The sequence below is a fragment of the Eumetopias jubatus genome, unplaced genomic scaffold (assembly GCF_037043125.1).
Source record: "Eumetopias jubatus isolate StellerSeaLion01/CBP00866 unplaced genomic scaffold, mEumJub1_p1.0 scaffold_3, whole genome shotgun sequence".
Classification (NCBI taxonomy): domain Eukaryota; kingdom Metazoa; phylum Chordata; class Mammalia; order Carnivora; family Otariidae; genus Eumetopias; species Eumetopias jubatus.
Genome location: NW_028274809.1, coordinates 127,492,495 through 127,510,792, shown reverse-complemented (window position 1 = coordinate 127,510,792; position 18,298 = coordinate 127,492,495). Strand labels below are relative to the sequence as shown.

Genomic DNA, 18,298 nt, shown 5'->3' with positions numbered 1-18,298 from the left:
TTCTCTAACTTGCCCCTTAGGCTTGTTACTCAAGTAGTCTTCTAAATATTTAAGCTAATATTCCCAAAGAGAGGAATTATTTACTGGGATCACCATTCATGTCCTCTACATCTATATGTGAAATTCAGCCTTGCGTGGGAAGGAAGAGATAGAAGTGATTCCAGGCAAAGGAACTCGTGTTACCTCATGTCTATTCCTGCCCCAATTTTCCATCTTCCTTACTCAAAATAGGTAATTGGAAAAACTACCCCAGGTACTAATAAATGCAGGATGCTGGAGAACAGACCTCCTGTTTTTCACCAGAAGAGCCTGATCTGTGAGTACCTGAGATCCCTTCTCTGACAGGTTCACCAGGCTCAGTTTTATTTAGATCATTATCTTTTTTCTATGATCAGATGATCCTCAGGCTCAAGGTAAGAATAAAGGTAATAGTAGTAAGCCCTTAATAAACTGTGTACCAAACACTTTACATATATTATTTCATTTAATCTGCCCAACAACCTTGAGGTAAACATTCCCTTTTACACATAAGGAAACTGAGGCACATAAAGTTTTAATGGCTCTGTGATATTCCATAATATGGATGTAAAATAATTCATTTAACTTTTTCTTATTATTGAACATTTAGGTTGTTGCCAATTTTTTCTTATATCATAAAATTACATTTATCCCTCATACTTGTCCATACGTAATTCTTCCTTAGCCTAAAGAACTAAGGATTAATGACAAGAACATCTTTAAATCTCTTGATACATATGGTTAAAATGTCATTCAGAACAGCTGTTAACGTTTTACATGCCCTACAACATCATTTAAGATTACTTTATCTGGGTGCCTGGGTGGCGTCCTGGGATCCAGCCTTGGGGTCAAGCAGGGAGTCTTCTCCCTCTCCCTCTGCCTCTCCCTCAGCTCATGCTTACTTGCACTCACTCTCTCTCTCAAATAAATAATAATCTAAAAAAAAAGATTATTTTCGCATGCCTAGGAAACAATGGTAATTTTTTTAAATCACTTTTCATTGTATATTACTATTATGTTGTTAGTGAAAACAAATTTCTATATTAATGAGTAATATATATTTCTTCTTTCTTGAAATATAGCAAGTCCTCTGCCAAGTTAGTATTTTTCTTATGACTTGTCCTATAACACTTAATACCTAAGGTGTTTTTCTTTTTAATTTAATTTAGAATATTGGTCAGGAGTCAGTGGGGTGCAACTCAAACTGGCTTAAGCAAAACAGGAAATGTATTAGCTTAATGCATTGAAAAGTCTGGGGATATGACTGACCTGAATGGTTCCAAAGATGTCATCGGTAATCTATCTCTTGGTTCTAGGTGCCTCTGCGATAGGTCCATTCTCAAGCATACTCTACTTCATGGTGACAGATTGCCAGTCAAACACAGCCTTACATTCTAACATCTTATCAACTCCAATGGTCAGTATCTTTCTCTTTCTCTGACAGAATTAAAAGTTACCGAGCTGCTCACATGTGCAGCTAGATTTTTAACCAAAAGCTTTATTGATGAGCCAGGTCCAGATTCTGTTTGATTCAAGAAAGCAGAAAGGAATCCACAGAAACCCCAAACCAAGAATCAAGAAGGGATGACTCTCCAAAGGAGTGTCAAAAAATCTAGAACTGTTAGCAGCAGAAAAAATGGATGTTATGCAGCCAAAACCAACAAAAATTTATAAAAATTATAAACAACAAAAAATTATAAAATTGCAGCCCTTGGCTGCCCATACATCATATATATATATATATATTTATATATATATATATATATATGGTGTATATACATAATTTTTCATGTATATATTCACTTCTTTCTATATACATAATTCTTTAATACCCATGTTTAACAATGTTACTACCATAGCCACAATAGAGAAGGTACTCATCACCTCAAGGGGGTGAGGAGTGAGCAGGGGGTGAGGAAGAGACAAAGACAATGTCAAGTTACTGAATCAAGCTACAAGTCTAATAAAATCATTGTGCTATGAATTGGTCAGGTCCAAATGTGCATTTTGGTGGTAACTCATTATCTGACAACATATAGTAGTAACAACATATAGTTACACAACAAATTTAGCTATCTCCCTGATACTTAATATTAATATAGGATGGTAAAAGAACATAAATAATAATTCCCACTTAGAAGAGTGGTGAAGATAAACCATGGTTACTAATTTGAAGCATACACCATCCACTGCTGGTTGGAGTAGCGAGAATTTCTTATCCTGGCAATGCAGTTCCTTGTTCAGCCAATTCGGATGTATTCATTTCTACTATTTCAGAAGACCTCACTTGTCCGTTTACCCTCGTAGCCTTAGATTGTCCAGCCAGCAGCTACACTGCTTTAGCAGCCCACTTCCTCTTACTGAAGCTTAGAACTGCCTTAGAAGGAGCGGAACACAGGTCTTTGCCAGACTTAGAAGTTATTCTAGAAGTAGTTTTCCTAAAAACTTAATACATTTTTGGTCAATTAACTTCAGTCAACTGGTTGAATTAGCATCAAAGCCAGAGATCTTAACAAGATATAGCTTACCAATCCAGATTTCCGTCTTTTCAATTTCCTAACAATATTCAGTCACCCAGCAACAGACCTTCACAGTACTCATCCCCTTCACCCTCAACTTAATGATTTTCCTTGAAGCAATGTGAAACAATAACCTGGGTGAGGAGGTATAGGTTATTCTCTCACTTGTTCCCTGGTAGCATCCTCTTTTAAAGCTCTTTAGGAACTAGATTGTTACTTTGGTCAGGAAGCTGAGAGTATAAGGCATGAGGTGCTTGAGAGAAGCTTATAAAACAGAATTTTATGTGGTTCTAATTTAAACTCCTGCCTTTCCTCTTACCAACTTTAGCATGGAGTAAAAAAAAAAAAAAAAAATAGGCTTTTCAACATTCAAAGTTCTTGATATTCCGATTCTCTGCTATGTGTAGCTATGGGAAGAAGGGGCTGCTCTTACTTGGAAAGACAATATTATCTTCCCTCTCCGCTTTCAAGCACGCCAGCCTGCACCAAAGCTAGCTGCCCTCTTACAGAACATTATCAAAGGCCACAAAAAAGTGGCCAAAACACTACAGCATCCCTAAAGTTACCACCTCAGTAATTCCATGGGCAAAGACACAGAGGTGACAATTTAAAACAGCTGTTCTGTACTTCCTTAAAAGGAATTGCTAGGGGAAAGCAAAGTCTTCATTGCCTTATACTCCATTTCAACATTTAGGGTCTGTTCCTTACAACATCCCATTTCCATTTACTAAAGTCTATGCTAGAAAGGATTCTTTCCATTTACAAGTGACAAAGCCCCAATTTAAAATGACTTTAAGCTAACAACAATAATAAACTTTTAAAAGAGAGAATTTAATGGTTAGAAGATAATCTCCATAGGCACAGGGAACTCCAGAGGCTCAAGCAGAATCAAGAATATATTTCTCTCTCTCGGGGCACCTGGCTTGCTGTCGGTTAAACGTCCAACTCTTGATTTCAGTTCAGTTCATGATCTCGGGGACCTGGGACTGAGCCCAGCTTGGAGCACAGCATTCGGCTCCATGCTCAGGAGGGAGTCTGCTCTAGGTTCTCCCTCCCCCTCTGCCCTTCCGCCTGCTCATGCACATGCTCGCACACTCGCGTGCACGTGCTCTCTAATAAATAAATTGTTAAAAAAAAGAATCTATTTCTCTCTCTCTCTTCATACTTAGTCAAATTCTAATACAGGCTCCCACCACTATAGGATGAATCTACCAATTCAGCATCACCAACAGAAAGAGTTTCAGCACAAGTCCTACAACTGACCCGGTGACTTTGAGTTAAATGTTCAACCCTGAACCAATCACAGTGATTCTGGCCATGCCTGGGCTATATGCCCAGCCCACCTAAACCAGCTGAACTAAGAATGGCAGATAAGTGGTTCCTCAAAGGCAGTTGCAGTACCCTTATCGAAAAGGGAAATGTATGCTAGACAGACAGAAACAAGAGACGTCCACTGTTCCTGGTAATATGATATATTGTAAAAATACTTTTTAATTTCTTTTTTAAAAGATTTTATTTACTTATTTGTCAGAGAGAGAGCGAGCACACAAGCAGGGGGGAAGCAGTTAGAGGGAGAACCAGGCTCCTTGCTTAGCAGGGACGCTGGGATGATGACCTGAGCCAAAGGCAGATGCTTAACTGACTGAGCCACCCAGGTGTCCCAATACTTTTTAATTTCTATTCAAAGCATTTTATGTATTCTTTGCTACTAATAACATAATCTTTGTCATGTGCTTATATATTTGACATACACACAGGTTTATTGAAACAAAAAGTTCTTATCAGATTCGAACTTCTTCCAATATGCCAGTTTACAATAACACTTACCTATGTAGTAAGGTCTACATAATGCATACATATTCAACACACATTTCTAGTTATAGAACTAGGCAATACATTAAATGAGTCTCATTTATTTCATGATCTTGGGTCTGGACCTTACTATTGATTATAATTTGAGAAACTGGTCTTCTACTGCCTAATAGTAGGGTCCTGCCTACTCAAAATGCATTTAACTTACCCAAGAGCCAAAAATATAAAAAATAAATATATATCTTTAACTTATGATGTTACATCCTGATAAATCCACTGTAAGTTGAAAATATCAAAAGTCAAAAATGCATTTAATACACCTAACATTCTGAACATCATTGCGTGACATAGCCCACCTTAAACATGCTCAGAACACTAAATTAGCCTATAATTGGGTAAATCCTCTAACACAGAGCCTGTTTTATAATAAAGTATTGAATATCTCCTGCAATTTATTGAATACTATATTGAAAATACAGAAAAACAGAATGGTTATATGAACACAGAATGGCTGAGTGTATCAGTTGTTCACCCTCATGATCCAGTGGCTAACTGGGAGGTGTGACTTGCTGCCTAGCATCACAAGAGAGTATGATACTGCATTATCACTAACCCGGGAAAAGATCAAAATTCTAAGTATGGTTTTTAATGAGTGTGTATTACTTTTGGACCATTTGACTTTACTTTGTAAAGTCAAAATATCATAAGTTGAACCATCGGTTAAATCAGGGACCATCTGTATGCATAAAACAGCCTCCTGCCCTCATGGAGTTCACAGCATATAAGGGGAAACACATATAAATAACAAAACTAGAAAAATAAATAAATAAATAACAATACTAGAGAGTGATAGGTATATCTTTGTATAAGGAGATACTGGTTTCCCCCACTATCCAAAACTAGAGTGTTCTATGAGACCTTTCAAAAGCCGAAATGGCGTAAAGCGAAGAGTACCTCTCACTTTCCAAAAGTTGGCAATACGCTACTTCACTTTAACAAAAGACCTATTACTAGTACAGTAATGGCTTTTTTTGTAAAAGCAAAAATCCTCTTCAGAATTCTTTTGGTTAACAAAACCAGGTACTAATACAGGTCTTTCATAAAAGTGAAATGGCAAAACACCAACTCTTGGAAAGCAGGGGACACTTGTATGCTGACAATGCATAAAATATGAAAAGTAGAGGCAAGAAACTGGAAGCCTATGAAACTGATGCAATATAATATTTAAAGTAAACAGTCAAAAATGTGGATGATTGAATTTTATGATAAAGTAGTACATCAGGGATCCAAAATGCGGGGTGAGTCAGCTAGGACCAATGAATTTCTCTACGCTGTGTTTGGAGAAAGCATAGCAAAGACAGAACTCTGAAATACATTTATTCAACAGCACGGTATTTGCCAAAAACTGACTAGCAATATACAAAATACTTATTTAAGATTAATATGCCTTGATCATAAACTGGTTATAAAGTATTTGCTCTTTACTGTCTTTTTTAATTCAAGTATAATTAACATACAGTGTTACATTAGTTTCAGATGTTCAGTATAATGATTCAACAATTCTGTACATTTCTCAGGGCTCATCAAGACTGCTTTAGTGTCATTCCATGACTAAATTAATCTTTCTATGGAAAATCTCAGAACTCTTGATAGTGTAACTTCCAATGTTTACAAATGCATTCTTAATTTAACTTTCAAAACCCAATAGCAAAAATAAAATATAATTCAAGTTAATATGAAAAGACTTACATGTCAATATAAATTAAAATGCAGGAAATTCTCTCTTAACATAAGTAAATGTGGTTTTGTTAATACTAAGGACTTCCATGATCCTAAGACGCAATTACATATTTTTAAAATAAATTTAGTTCAAATACAGAATATACCTTTTGTGAAATTCTAAGTATCTTTAAAGTGAAAATGATTCTGATTATCAAACTACAGATGAAAAAACTAAGAAAAGTTACTGTCATGTTCAATTACAAGAGAATCACTTAAAAATTCCCTTTTAACAAAAATACTATGATTCATATGCAAGAGAGGAGAGGAACTTAGCCCACAAAATCCCAGGAAAGTATCTTTTATTGCTTTCAATACAATATGCCATTCACATGTAAAAAAAAAAAATGAAATTATCAGAGGAAATATTTTCTACAAGTAAAGATACACTGATATTGCACTGTAATTTGTGGAAAAAAATTTTAATTAAATGCTATAGAATTATACTACCTAAGACAGCTAGTCAAACCTGAATTCTTTCACTAAGTAAATATCAATCCTCTATTTTATCTTTTCTAATACTATGTTTATATTAAAATCTTTGATAAAAAGAAACTTTCATGTTATAAACTAAGAACTCATGATATTTACATAACATTTACTTCAAGGAAAGAAAAACCCTATAATAAACATATGTTAAGGGTGGTTACAAAGGAAGCACTCAATTAAGCAGTATGCCTATAACTGAAACAGGCAACCAAATTCCTTATCTATAGTTAGACTCTCTTGTACTACCACATTATAATTCTTCCTAAAGTCAAAGTTTGTTGATGATTAGCTTCTTTCATAGCTACACTGCAAAATTCTTGACAATATACTCTCATTGTAACATTATTTACAAATTAATTTATTCATCTTCCTGATCCTATAAATATAAGTATAGGGTGCTATATTTTTTTTTAAGATTTTATTTATTTATTTGAGAGAGAGAGAGAATGAGAGATAGAGAGAAGAGGGTCAGAGGGAGAAGCAGACTCCCTGCTGAGCAGGGAGCCTGATGTGGGACTCGATCCCGGGACTCCAGGATCATGACCTGAGCCGAAGGCAGTCGCTTAACCAACTGGGCCACCCAGGCGCCCAGGGTGCTATATTTTAATGTTTCAAGTTATCAGTATCATTACACAGAATATATCTATCTATAATAGAAATTATTCATTTTATTTCTCTTTACATTGGTGATTCTTCGACAAATTCACAACCCACCTGAATAATGGAAACAGCTCTACCTTGGCAAACAAAAGCAGAAAAATTACAGCCATGGCTGTGTAGAAGCTCTATATTTCACTGCATGCTTAAACTTTACTCAGCAAAACTTTTAATTCTTTGGGCAAGGCAGGAGAGAAATAGCACCTAAAAACCAAATATTAGTATTCTCATATTATCCAGAGATAAAGAATGTACAGGAAAAATAGAAAAATATTTTGGCAAAGGTGATTGATTTAGATTGTTTAAGTAGAAACTGTTTCTTTTGAAGTTCATTAGTTCCCCTCCTTTCTTTTCTGTCATAAATGGCACTGTGATAAAGATTTCACTATTTCTACCTACTTTTTAATGTTTTAAGATTGAAAATTGAAAAAACTCATTTTAAAGATAATATTAGAGGCTTCCAACTTCTAACTAGTTACTGGGTTCCCTAAATGGATTTTACTGATTTACTTATTAAGTAAATAGAATTAAGTTTTGATAATTTTTTAAATGCCTATGATTTCCAAATACTTTCAGAATCAGCTTAAATTTTCACATGACATTTTCATCATGAGTATATTAGAAAGATAAAGCCCTAAACCTACAGTTCAAGAAATATTACCCTTCAAGTGATCAATTTGTATTCCAAAATCAATATAATTAACTTAATAGTAAATAGCTCCCATTGTCATATATTCTTTTCCCCGAAAGTTTCCATTTAAAGACATATTGCATCCTTTAAATACATACAAAGAAATTTTAAACCTAACCTTTTTTATTCCAAAATAAATGCAATTACAAGTCTTATGTGGATTTGGGACATAACATTTCAGTATTACCTTATTTCTGATTACTCCAGTTAAGCTTAACAGCAAAGTTAATCTCTAATATAATGTTTGCATACTGAGACTTCACACCAGATTTTCACTGCATGTAAGAGAGTTAAATTTCTTTTTCATCTCAAAAGAAGTATTTCACTTCCTTTCTTAACCTACTGTATATCTATAGAACCCCATCTGTTAAGAACTGATCTGGCATACATCACTACTGCTGCAGAGTCCAAACTGGTTACACATTTAAATCAGTTTCCAGCTTATGAGAGCTCTACTGTCTCTTACCGTGTTAAAATTATTAAGCATACAAATACCTATTAAAATAACCTAATATCACATCATCTAAGGTAAAAATGGTATTGGTTAGGTGAAACTGGAAAAAAACTTTATATATGTTCTTTAAAATTTACAGAAATACAGTACCTGCTAATATATTAATATATGTTCAGATTTCATCTTGCTTATTTTTTAAAAAGGCAAGTACTGACCTCCTATTTGCAGCTGGTTAAAATTAAAACTACCAAGAAACAATATTTCTGTTATTGTTTTGAAAAGAATTTGGTTATATCGAGATGACATTCCCCCAAACTTACAATGACTTTTGTGGTGATTTATTTGAAGGGTAGACAGAGTAGAAAGAGGGGAATTCTATTTAAACAGTAACAATATAACAAAGCAAACACATATTCTCCTATCTTTGACTTGAGGTACTAGCAAAAAAGAAAAAAAAAAGCAGCTTTAACTTTTCTGTGAATTTAAGAGGTTCATAAACCATAGACATTAATCCATGTCTCAGGGCACCACTGCTGTAGCTGCAGCTTGCTTTCAGTTTTCCAACAGATCAAATAAAAATAATTGCTTGGCTGAAAAATCACACTACGTGGGTGTTATAAAATCCCCTTGTAAGCATATTTTTATATTTCTGTGACTCCACACCAAATACAACAGTCAACTGATCGCTCTTGATTTAAGCGTTGTCTTCCAAAACCCTACCTTAACAGTATGTCAAAGATTGGATATTGCAGAGGAAACTGTTTTAAAAGCTTTGCTGCAGCAAAAACTGCATTTGCAAAACATTAAAAATGAACTACTCTTAATTATCCGCAATTTATGATTCTGCTATTTCTTCTCTTTTCTTCCCCTGACATCTTGAACGCTTCTTAGCCTCTCTGTAGATAGCGCAAAACATTAAGTCATACACAGTTCTGCAGTAACTCTTTCTTATCATGAAAGAAACCAAAACCTATGGCTGCATTTAACACCTTTCCTTTAGTCTTTATCCACATGCCACGCTCTCGGAAGGCAACGACATAAACCAACCTGTATGATTTGGTGCCCTCACATTTTAACACCTTGTGTGCACCAAAAAAAAAAAAAAAAAAAAGAAGAAGAAGAAAGAAAGAAAAGAAAGAAAGGAGAAAAAAAAAGACTAAGAGGTCAGCATATTCAGGGCAATATTTCAAAGAAAGAAGGCTGCCTAAAAAGAGATGGTGCGGGGAGGAGGGCGGTGGGAGATAGAGTCACAACACTCTCCATCACAGCCTCTGAATATATTTAAAGGCAGATGCAAAACTGCATCGTTTTCTCATTCGAAAACATCACACCCCAGCTGCTCAAGTTAGACCTAATGCGCTTCTCACATTTCAGTAGCACGGGGGAATTTCGGCTCCAGGGGGAAGGCTTTCATCCTCAGAGAGCGACACCACAGACAATTAAGAGTGTAGAAGAAAGAACCCCAGAGAAAAGGAGGCCTTCTCTCCCCCTAACTAAACTCTCAAGTCGACGCAAAACCGACACGGCAAGGAATGATTTCTACTCATAGTCAGGGGAAGTGATAATAAGCGGTGTTAAGTTGGGCACTGCACTCAGGTGGCAGGAGAGGACCAGAGGAGAGCGGGGAGGTGGCGTGGCTACGGCTGCGCGCAGGCAGGTCACCAGCTGGGCAATACCCGCCCGACGATCGGTGCTCCCAGGGACGCGCTGCGTGTGCGACCCCGGGGGTGGAGGTGTGTGGGAGCGAGAGGCTGGGGAGGGAGGCTACGGGGGCTGGGAGGCAGAAGGAGAGCACGCCTTTTCCCTTACCAGGTTGAGCACCGTCTCCACGATGTCCCTGTTGCTGACCTCTCCGACCTGTATGAGTCCAATCAACACTGCGAATTTCATCCGGATGTTGCGGATCGGCACCGAAGGGTTAATCATCCCCGCGGGCAGCACCACCGAGCCGGAGCCGGACGCCCCCCTCAGCTCTCCCATCCCGCTGCCCCCGCTGCCGCCACCGCCGCTGGCCCCGCCGCCTCCGCCTCCGGCCCCGACGGCGATGAGCCCCACGGGCTGAGGCTCGAGCCCGGGGCCCGGGCCCGGCTTCTCGCTCGCCATTTGCCCCCCTCCTGGAGAGAAGGGAAGAGCAGAGGCACTGCCTCCGCCGGTACCGTTATACCTGCCTCGGCCCCCGCCCCCCGGCCGTCGCCTCGGAGCCCCAGCATCCACCAGCGCCGCGGCGCCGGGCCCGCTCCCGCCTGCGCGTCAGTCCGGCCCGCTCCGGCGCCCTCCCCGGCGGAGGCGGTGGGTTATTCCCAGGCTTATTCCCGGCGGTGGCTGCGCCGCTAACCGCTGCCCGGCGAGCGGCAGTGCCCGCCCAGCAGCTGTACCGCTGCCGCCGCCGCTACCGCTGTCTCCTCTCTCTCCCCCTCCCTGTCCGTCCGGCCCGGCCCGCCCCCCGCGGAGATGCGGCCGGCGCTCCGAAAAGCCCTGGGGGGCGAGCAGCTGGCCACGACGCTGGCCGGTGCTGAAGCTCAGGCTGTGGCCAACGCTACTGCCGCTGCTGCTGCCGCTGCTACGGGAGCCACTGTTGTTGTGAAGCCCCGACGCCGCCGCTCACTCCGCCATGTTGCCGCCCCCTGCCTGCGGTAGCGGCCACTGCGCCTGCGCAGAGCCTCGGGGGCGGAGCCTTCGGTGCACCCCCTCTTTTGCCCTGCCCTCCTTCTCTTTCCACCCACCCACCCCGACACCCCTCGTCCCTCCCCCAACCACCCTGAACGGATAGACAGGTGAGCAGGTGCATGGGGACCAATGCCAGACCCTGGGGCAAGCTGGTAGAGGCGGGGCGGGTAGTGGCTTCCTTGTACTTTTTCCCTTGAGGGTGGATTCTCCCTGTGGGGAAGGACACAGTGAGTGTGTGTCTTGCCTTCGCTGCTTCCTTCCTTCAATATCCTTTTGCTAAGAGGAGGTTCATCATCTTCGTCTTCATCATTGCATCCAGCAGCTGCCACTGCCAGTGCCACGTGCCTTGTAAGGTAGGGGAGTGGCAGACGACCTCTTTCTGCCCCTCCTCGCCCTTCCTCTCAGTACCGCCCGCCTAGCCCCCCCAACCCCCAATTACCCAAATAAAAAGTGGCTGGCAAAGCAGAAACAAACGCACCATGGGGAAAGATCTTGCATTGTCGGGGAAGGATACAGATGGAGTGTACTGGATCTTTTTCTACAGCCATGAAAGAGGCTGACACCTGCACACACAGGCACGACTTAAAATAGAACTTGTCAAACAGTGATCAGCTCTGGATGGAGCTCTGAACAACAAACAGCTCTTGAACTCACCTACCAGCCTAAAAAGCCTGCACTGAGTGACACTATAGATAGGGTAGTTTGGTGGGAGCTACAAATCCCACATTTCAAAAATCCCTTGCGATTTTCAGGTATGATGTCAACTAACGATGCTTCCCTTTTCCTTAGTCACTTACAGTTCAGAGGTTTTTAAAATTATCTAAAAATATACGTAATCCTCATGGCCAGCCTTAATGTGTAAAAAAATAGATTACTGTATCTGCATAAATATAAAACAAAAATATTACTGCTTCAGAAAATTAAAATTGATACAGTAATCTTGCTGCTAGTCCTGAATTAAAACTAAATAGGCATGACTGCTGTTATCTCCTTTGAAATGAAGGATGTAATTTTCTTTAATATTTCATGAAGTATGCCCTTTTCAATAAAGATATATTACAAGCCACCAGAAATATTCAGTATCTGGAGGCATATTCAAGTCATTCTAATTGTCATCTCAAGTGAAGAGAGTCAATATACAAATCTATCATAACCCAATTTGTTATTACTCATATTTAACTGGACCAACTAGTCAAGTTAACTCTCAGAATATTGGAACATGGTAAAATTCTAAGGTACTACAGGTTATGTATAACAAAGCTCCTCAAATCCAGCACTTATGATTAGTTTTTAGTTGTTACAAACTTGTGTTGAAAAATGAATTATTAGACAAAAAAAAATCCTTTTGAAAGAAGTGGTAATTGGTATGTCCATTTATATTAAGTAGCAATTGAATTATAAAATGCTAAAATGATCAAAACTGTATGAAAAACTTGCAAAACCAATAACTTTTAATAGCACGACTTATATATGCTATAATTTAAAAATCCTGTGACATATATAACTGCCTATAGCATTTTATTTATAGTGTTATCTACTTTTGTGAGCACTATTTTCATTTGTAAATCTAAAATGATATATCTTAAATATGAAAATCCAGACTGAAAGATCATCACACTGGCTTTTTTTCACCCCACTGTGTGTAAAAAAATATGGCAGCAGGTTCTATCTCTTGCTATTTTTAGACTTCTTGCATGAGTGCTTTGAGAGACAGTGACAACCCGAACTTTCTATTTCCTTTCCAAATGAATAGCTTAACGTCATTTTAATATTTTCACTTTAATTTTCTCTGTTGTGTTTCTTAAGCAGTATGTGTGTGCACTTTGGTTTTTCTCATTTGTTCATTTTGTATTTGTTCATTTTCCTTTAGTGGAGATAGGGAGCGGGTAAAAAGGATATCACTTTTTCAAAGTAGGAAAACTCTACTTCTTCTGTTGCATACTTAATTCAATATCAGAAATATTTAAAAGAGCTTTCCAATTAAAAAGCACTCTCCAGTACACTGTCAGCTCCTTGAAGGCAGTGTGGTACTGTGGAAAGTGCACAGGCTTTGGAATCATTCTCACAACTTACTGCCTCTGCAGCCTACTCAATTTATTGGGCTAGTCTCCTCATTTACTAACAGGAATGAGAATACCCATCCCATAGGGAAGGGAGAATTCAGTGAATTACTTGAACTCAGCAGCCAGCACAGAGTAAATATGTCCTTGTACCCTTAGTATACAGGCACAGTATGTGTTGAATGACCTATAAACACATGTAAAACCAATTAAAACCACATACAAGTCTCTATAATTGCACAGTTATATGTTTTCAATATTATCCCCAAAAGCACAAAGTTTAGAAAAGACAGCAGGTTTGTTTCCTTTTAGCCTACAAAGCCTATTTCCTTGTAAATGTACAAATGGCTTAGTGTTTGCATTAACAATATTTTGAAATAAAAGACAATTACATAATAATAGAAGCTACCTAAAATGTTCATTTTTTAAATCTCCAGATTAAAACCATTGTATGTGGTGAATATTAATTTTGCATACATTTTTACTTGAATAGATGCATACCCCTACTTTCAAAGGACAGTTTTTCAAAGATAAGAAGCACATGAATCTGAGTTTTAAGAAGCAATATTTTTTTAATTTTAATTTCGGTACTGTTAACATACAATGTTAGATTAGTTTCAGGTGTACAATATAGTGATTTGGTATTGCAAATGACATATCTAGAAGCAATATTGCACAGTGGTTGAGAACACATGCTCCAGGTTTAGTAGAACTTCTTGCATGAGTTGGATTCCAGTTCCTGAGCCACTTACCTGTGTAATCTTGGGCAAATGACTTATCTTCAAGCCATAGTTTATCCAACCCAAACTAGAGATTCATAGGATTAAAGTACGAAAGGTACTAATACATTTAAGGTATGAATGTAGTAGCAAGGGTCAATAAATAATGTTTTCATTCACTGGCTGTGGGAAAACACAATGCTGTGGTTATTTTTGTGTCTTCAGCACCTAACATGGCTGGCTTGTAATTTATACTGAATAAAGGTGTTTAAAAAATGAATGAATGAAAACAGCAATTCTCCAGGCTAAATATCCCCATTCCCTTGACCTGTTCTTTAAAGAATGGGTTTCTAGCTGCCCTCTAAACTTTATCTGAAAAAGTGTTTGGGTAGGTAGGTTTGGGCCAGTACAAAACAGAAGGTAACTCTTATCCAAACCTCAATCTTTAGAAATATAACTCCTGTTAATGTAACCCCAAATTGGGCGCCTGGGTGGCTAAGTTGGTTAAACGACTGCCTTCAGCTCAGGTCATGATCCTGGAGTCCCAGGATCGAGTCCCACATCAGGCTCCTTGCTCAGCAGGGAGTCGGCTTCTCCCTCTGACCCTCTTCCCTCTCGTGCTCTCTATCTCTCATTCTTTCTCTCTTAAATAAATAAATAAATAAATAAATAAATAAATAAATAAATAAAATGTAACCCCAAATTGATTCAGTTTTGTTTGGGTCTAGGTTTTATAGCAAAGTGACACCAATGATTCATGTAATCACCAATGATTCCTGTTTGGCATATAGTAGGTTCCCAAATAATTTCAGTTCCAGTCCCCTCTCATATTAAAATTCTTATCAACTGAAACACCAAGGTTTTTGTTTCATTGTTATTGATCTCGTTTTGTTTGTAGACATGTTGCTGCTAAGCAGCAACACAAACCTCACATAGAGATTTTGAGACAGAAAGTGCAAAAATGTACATACATTTTTAAATTTAAATTAATTCAATTTTTATCTTATTCAATTTTTCTATTTAATTTTCCATTTAAATTTAATTTGCTGGGAATTTCTTAATCCTATTTTTATCATGCAAAAAAAATTGTCTTATTATTGTATTGTCTCCAAACTAGCACAATCCTTTTATATCTTCATCCAAATATTTGATGGAACAGGATAAAAACAGCTCTATAGTCACTAGAAACATTCTGATTGAAATCAATTTACATTTCTCAAACTATAGACCTCAACCCATTAGTTGAGTCATGAAATAGATTTAGTAGGCTGCAAACAGCAGTTTAATGAAACAGAATGGAAAATATCAAGGGGCATCTATTATTTTAATTACATACACATACGTATGTACATGTGTGCTTACTAGGTAATCATGTAAAATGTATCTTTTACTGTAAGTCATAACCAAAAAGTTTGAAAATCACTGATTTAAGTTGTTTATAAGCACCTGTTTGGTATAATCCTTCAACTATTAAATAGCTACATCCTCTGCTAACAACCAGCTCATGTTTCTCTAAGTTGTGCAGAAGAATATCATAAGGGAACTTGACAACTGGCTAGTTGAAATCCAGATTCACTGTCTCTGTGTCTGGGCAAAATTAAAGTAAAAACTATAAAGAGATGTGAATTATTACCAATTTTTCCAATAACTACAACATAAACAAGAAAATGTGTTTAATTTGATGACACGACTTATTGCTTCCTTTTCTAATGAATGAACCTTTCTGTAATCTCACCTACAGGTAATATTAAGCTACCTGCTGTGGTTTTTCAAGAATTTATCTCCTCTTTCTCCCCTTTGGCACTTTAATTCTCTAGTACTTCTCCAAGACTTCTCAAAGACCACTGAGAGTTGTTCATCATGATCTAGTGTTCAGATTCTTTCAGGACCAATGTATATAATTTGCCCTGCCTTGGGAACTTGGAATCATTTAGACTAGCTAAGTGCCTTCTTACAATTTCTTCACCAAATTTTAATTTCACTTTTCCTCGAACTACTTAGTTCTACCTTTTTCACCTGACTACTTTTTCTCCTGAGCAGAAAATACAGACACAAAATAGAAATTCAATATTTGTTAACAAATTTGACCCAGATTTGGAATGGCTAAAATGTTGATGCTTAACAGCCAACAAATATTTGAGGGCCTACTGGGTACAAGAGAGTAGACTAGTCGAAATGAATTATTTTCCATGTAATCCACAAGTCCAAACATTAAAAGTATCAAATGAGTGGTACAGAAATAATAGGTACTCTTGAATTTAGAAAGCACTAACATTGCAAACACCATACTGCGTACATATACCCCCAATGTCTGCATAAACATATGTACAAATGCACACACACGTACATGTTCACCATCAGATTAGTCATACCTCTGCCCCTTCTTCCTCAGCAGTATGCCCAGCATGCATCTCGTTGTTTTCAACGAGCAACAAGCCCAGCATGCGTCTCGTTGCTCACTTCCTACCTGCTCTCCTTGTCTCCACACTCACTCTAGCAGTCCATCCTGCACACGGTAATTTTCCTAAAGCTCCACTTTGGTGGACAGAATGGTGTGGTCAGAAATTTTAATTTATTAATCACAAAAATTTCTATGTGCATACATGTCACCTGCTCAAAAAATCACCTGTAATTCTCTCTACCTAATAAATGAAGCCCAAAGTCCTTATCTTACTTAGTACCAAAGGCCCTCTGGACTTAAGTTTGCTTTCTAGTTTACCTCATTCTGTTCTGGACAGGAACCCTACAACAATAGCTCTCAACATTTTTAAGTATGTACAACTCTTTTTATCATGAAAAAAAATTGTAGACTTCTGGACTCCTACCTGAGAGATTTATTATTTTAATATCCATTGAGAAAAATAATAGTCTTAAAAAGCTATTTTCAATTCAATAATGCTATTTAAATAATTTTTGCTTTTTAAAAATCACAATAATTATATATATTTGAATACAAACACACACACACACACACACACACACACACACACACACTGTCTGTGGGTTGAATTGTGTCCCCCCTAAAAAATAGGTTCAAGTCCCGCCCCAGACACCTGGGAATGTGACCTTGTTTGGAAATAAGGCCTTTGTAGATCCTATCAAACTCAGATGAGGTTATACTGGAATTAGGTAGACCCTTAATCAAATATGACTGATATTCTTATAAAAATAAGGGAGAGAGATACACAGCCGAACAGGCACACAGAAGGATAATGATGTAAAGATAGAGGCAGAGATTGAAGTTACACTGCTCTGAGCCTAGGCAACCACCAGAAGCTAGGAAGACTCGAGGAAGGACTTTTTTTTTTTAATTGAAGTGTACCTGACATACTGTGTTATATCTGTTTCAGGTGTACAACATAGTGATTTGACAATTTTATATATTACTCTGCTACCATAATAAGTGTAGTCACCATCTGTCACCATACAACATAATTACAATATTATTAACTATATTCTCTATGCTGTACTTTTCATCTCTGTGACTTACTTATTTTATAACTCTAAGTTTGAACCTCTTAATCCCCTTCACCTATTTCACCCATTTCCCTATCTACCTTCCCTCTGGCAACCACAAGTTCATTCTCTGTATTTAAGTCTGTTGGTTTTGTTTGTTTGTTCCTTTGTTTTGTTTTTTAGATTCCACATATAAGTAAAATCAAATGATATTTGTCTTTCTCTGATATGGAAAACAGTATGGAGATTCCTCAAAAAATTAAAAATGAAAATACCATATAATTTAGTAATTATACTACTGGGTATTTACTCAAAGAACACAAAAACACTAATTCAAAAAAGATATATGCACCCCTCAGTTTATTGCGGAATTATTTACAAAGCCAAGATATGGAAGCAATCCAAGCGTCCATCAATAGATGAATGAATAAAGAAAGTTTGATATCTATCTATCTGTCTGTCTATCTAATGGAATATTACTCAACCATAAAAAGGAATGAAATCTTGCCATTTGTGACAACATGCATGGACCTAAAGGGTATTGTGCTAAGTGAAGTAAGTCAGACAAAGGAAGGAAATATTCTCTTCTAGAGCCTTCAGAAAAAGCATGGCTCTGTTGATACCTTGATTTTGGACTTCTAGATTCCAGAACTGTGAGAGAATAAATTTCTGTCATTTTTAAGTCACCTAGTCTATGGTAACAAAAGTTATCAGCAGCCCAATGAAACTAATATACATGCATGCAACATAAATGTGTTTGGTATTTGTCCATAAACAATACCTGATGTATATAGGTATTTATGGATCACTTTCAGTAACTCTGAGGTCCCCAGGTTGGGAAACAATGCTTTAGCCAAACTGAATCACTCTGTTCCCAATTAATACATTGTGCTTTCCTATTTTAGTGCCTTCCTCATGTTCTTCCTTCTATCTGTAGCCCTCTCCTCCTCTCCCCTCCTCTTGAAATTCCTTCTGGC

General features: G+C 37.8%; 1 protein-coding gene across 7 annotated transcripts in view; it reads right to left on the bottom strand.

Annotated features, from left to right (window-relative positions):
- Positions 1 to 10,522, bottom strand: part of NBEA (neurobeachin) — a 685,632-nt gene extending 675,110 nt beyond the window's left edge. For all 7 annotated transcript variants that reach the window (XM_088021800.1, XM_088021804.1, XM_088021803.1 and 4 more), the window contains exon 1: positions 10,229 to 10,522. In XM_088021800.1, the coding sequence (XP_087877926.1) occupies positions 10,229 to 10,522 (294 nt within the window). The remainder of the gene's footprint in view (positions 1 to 10,228) is intronic.
- Positions 10,523 to 18,298: the final 7,776 nt, after the last annotated feature.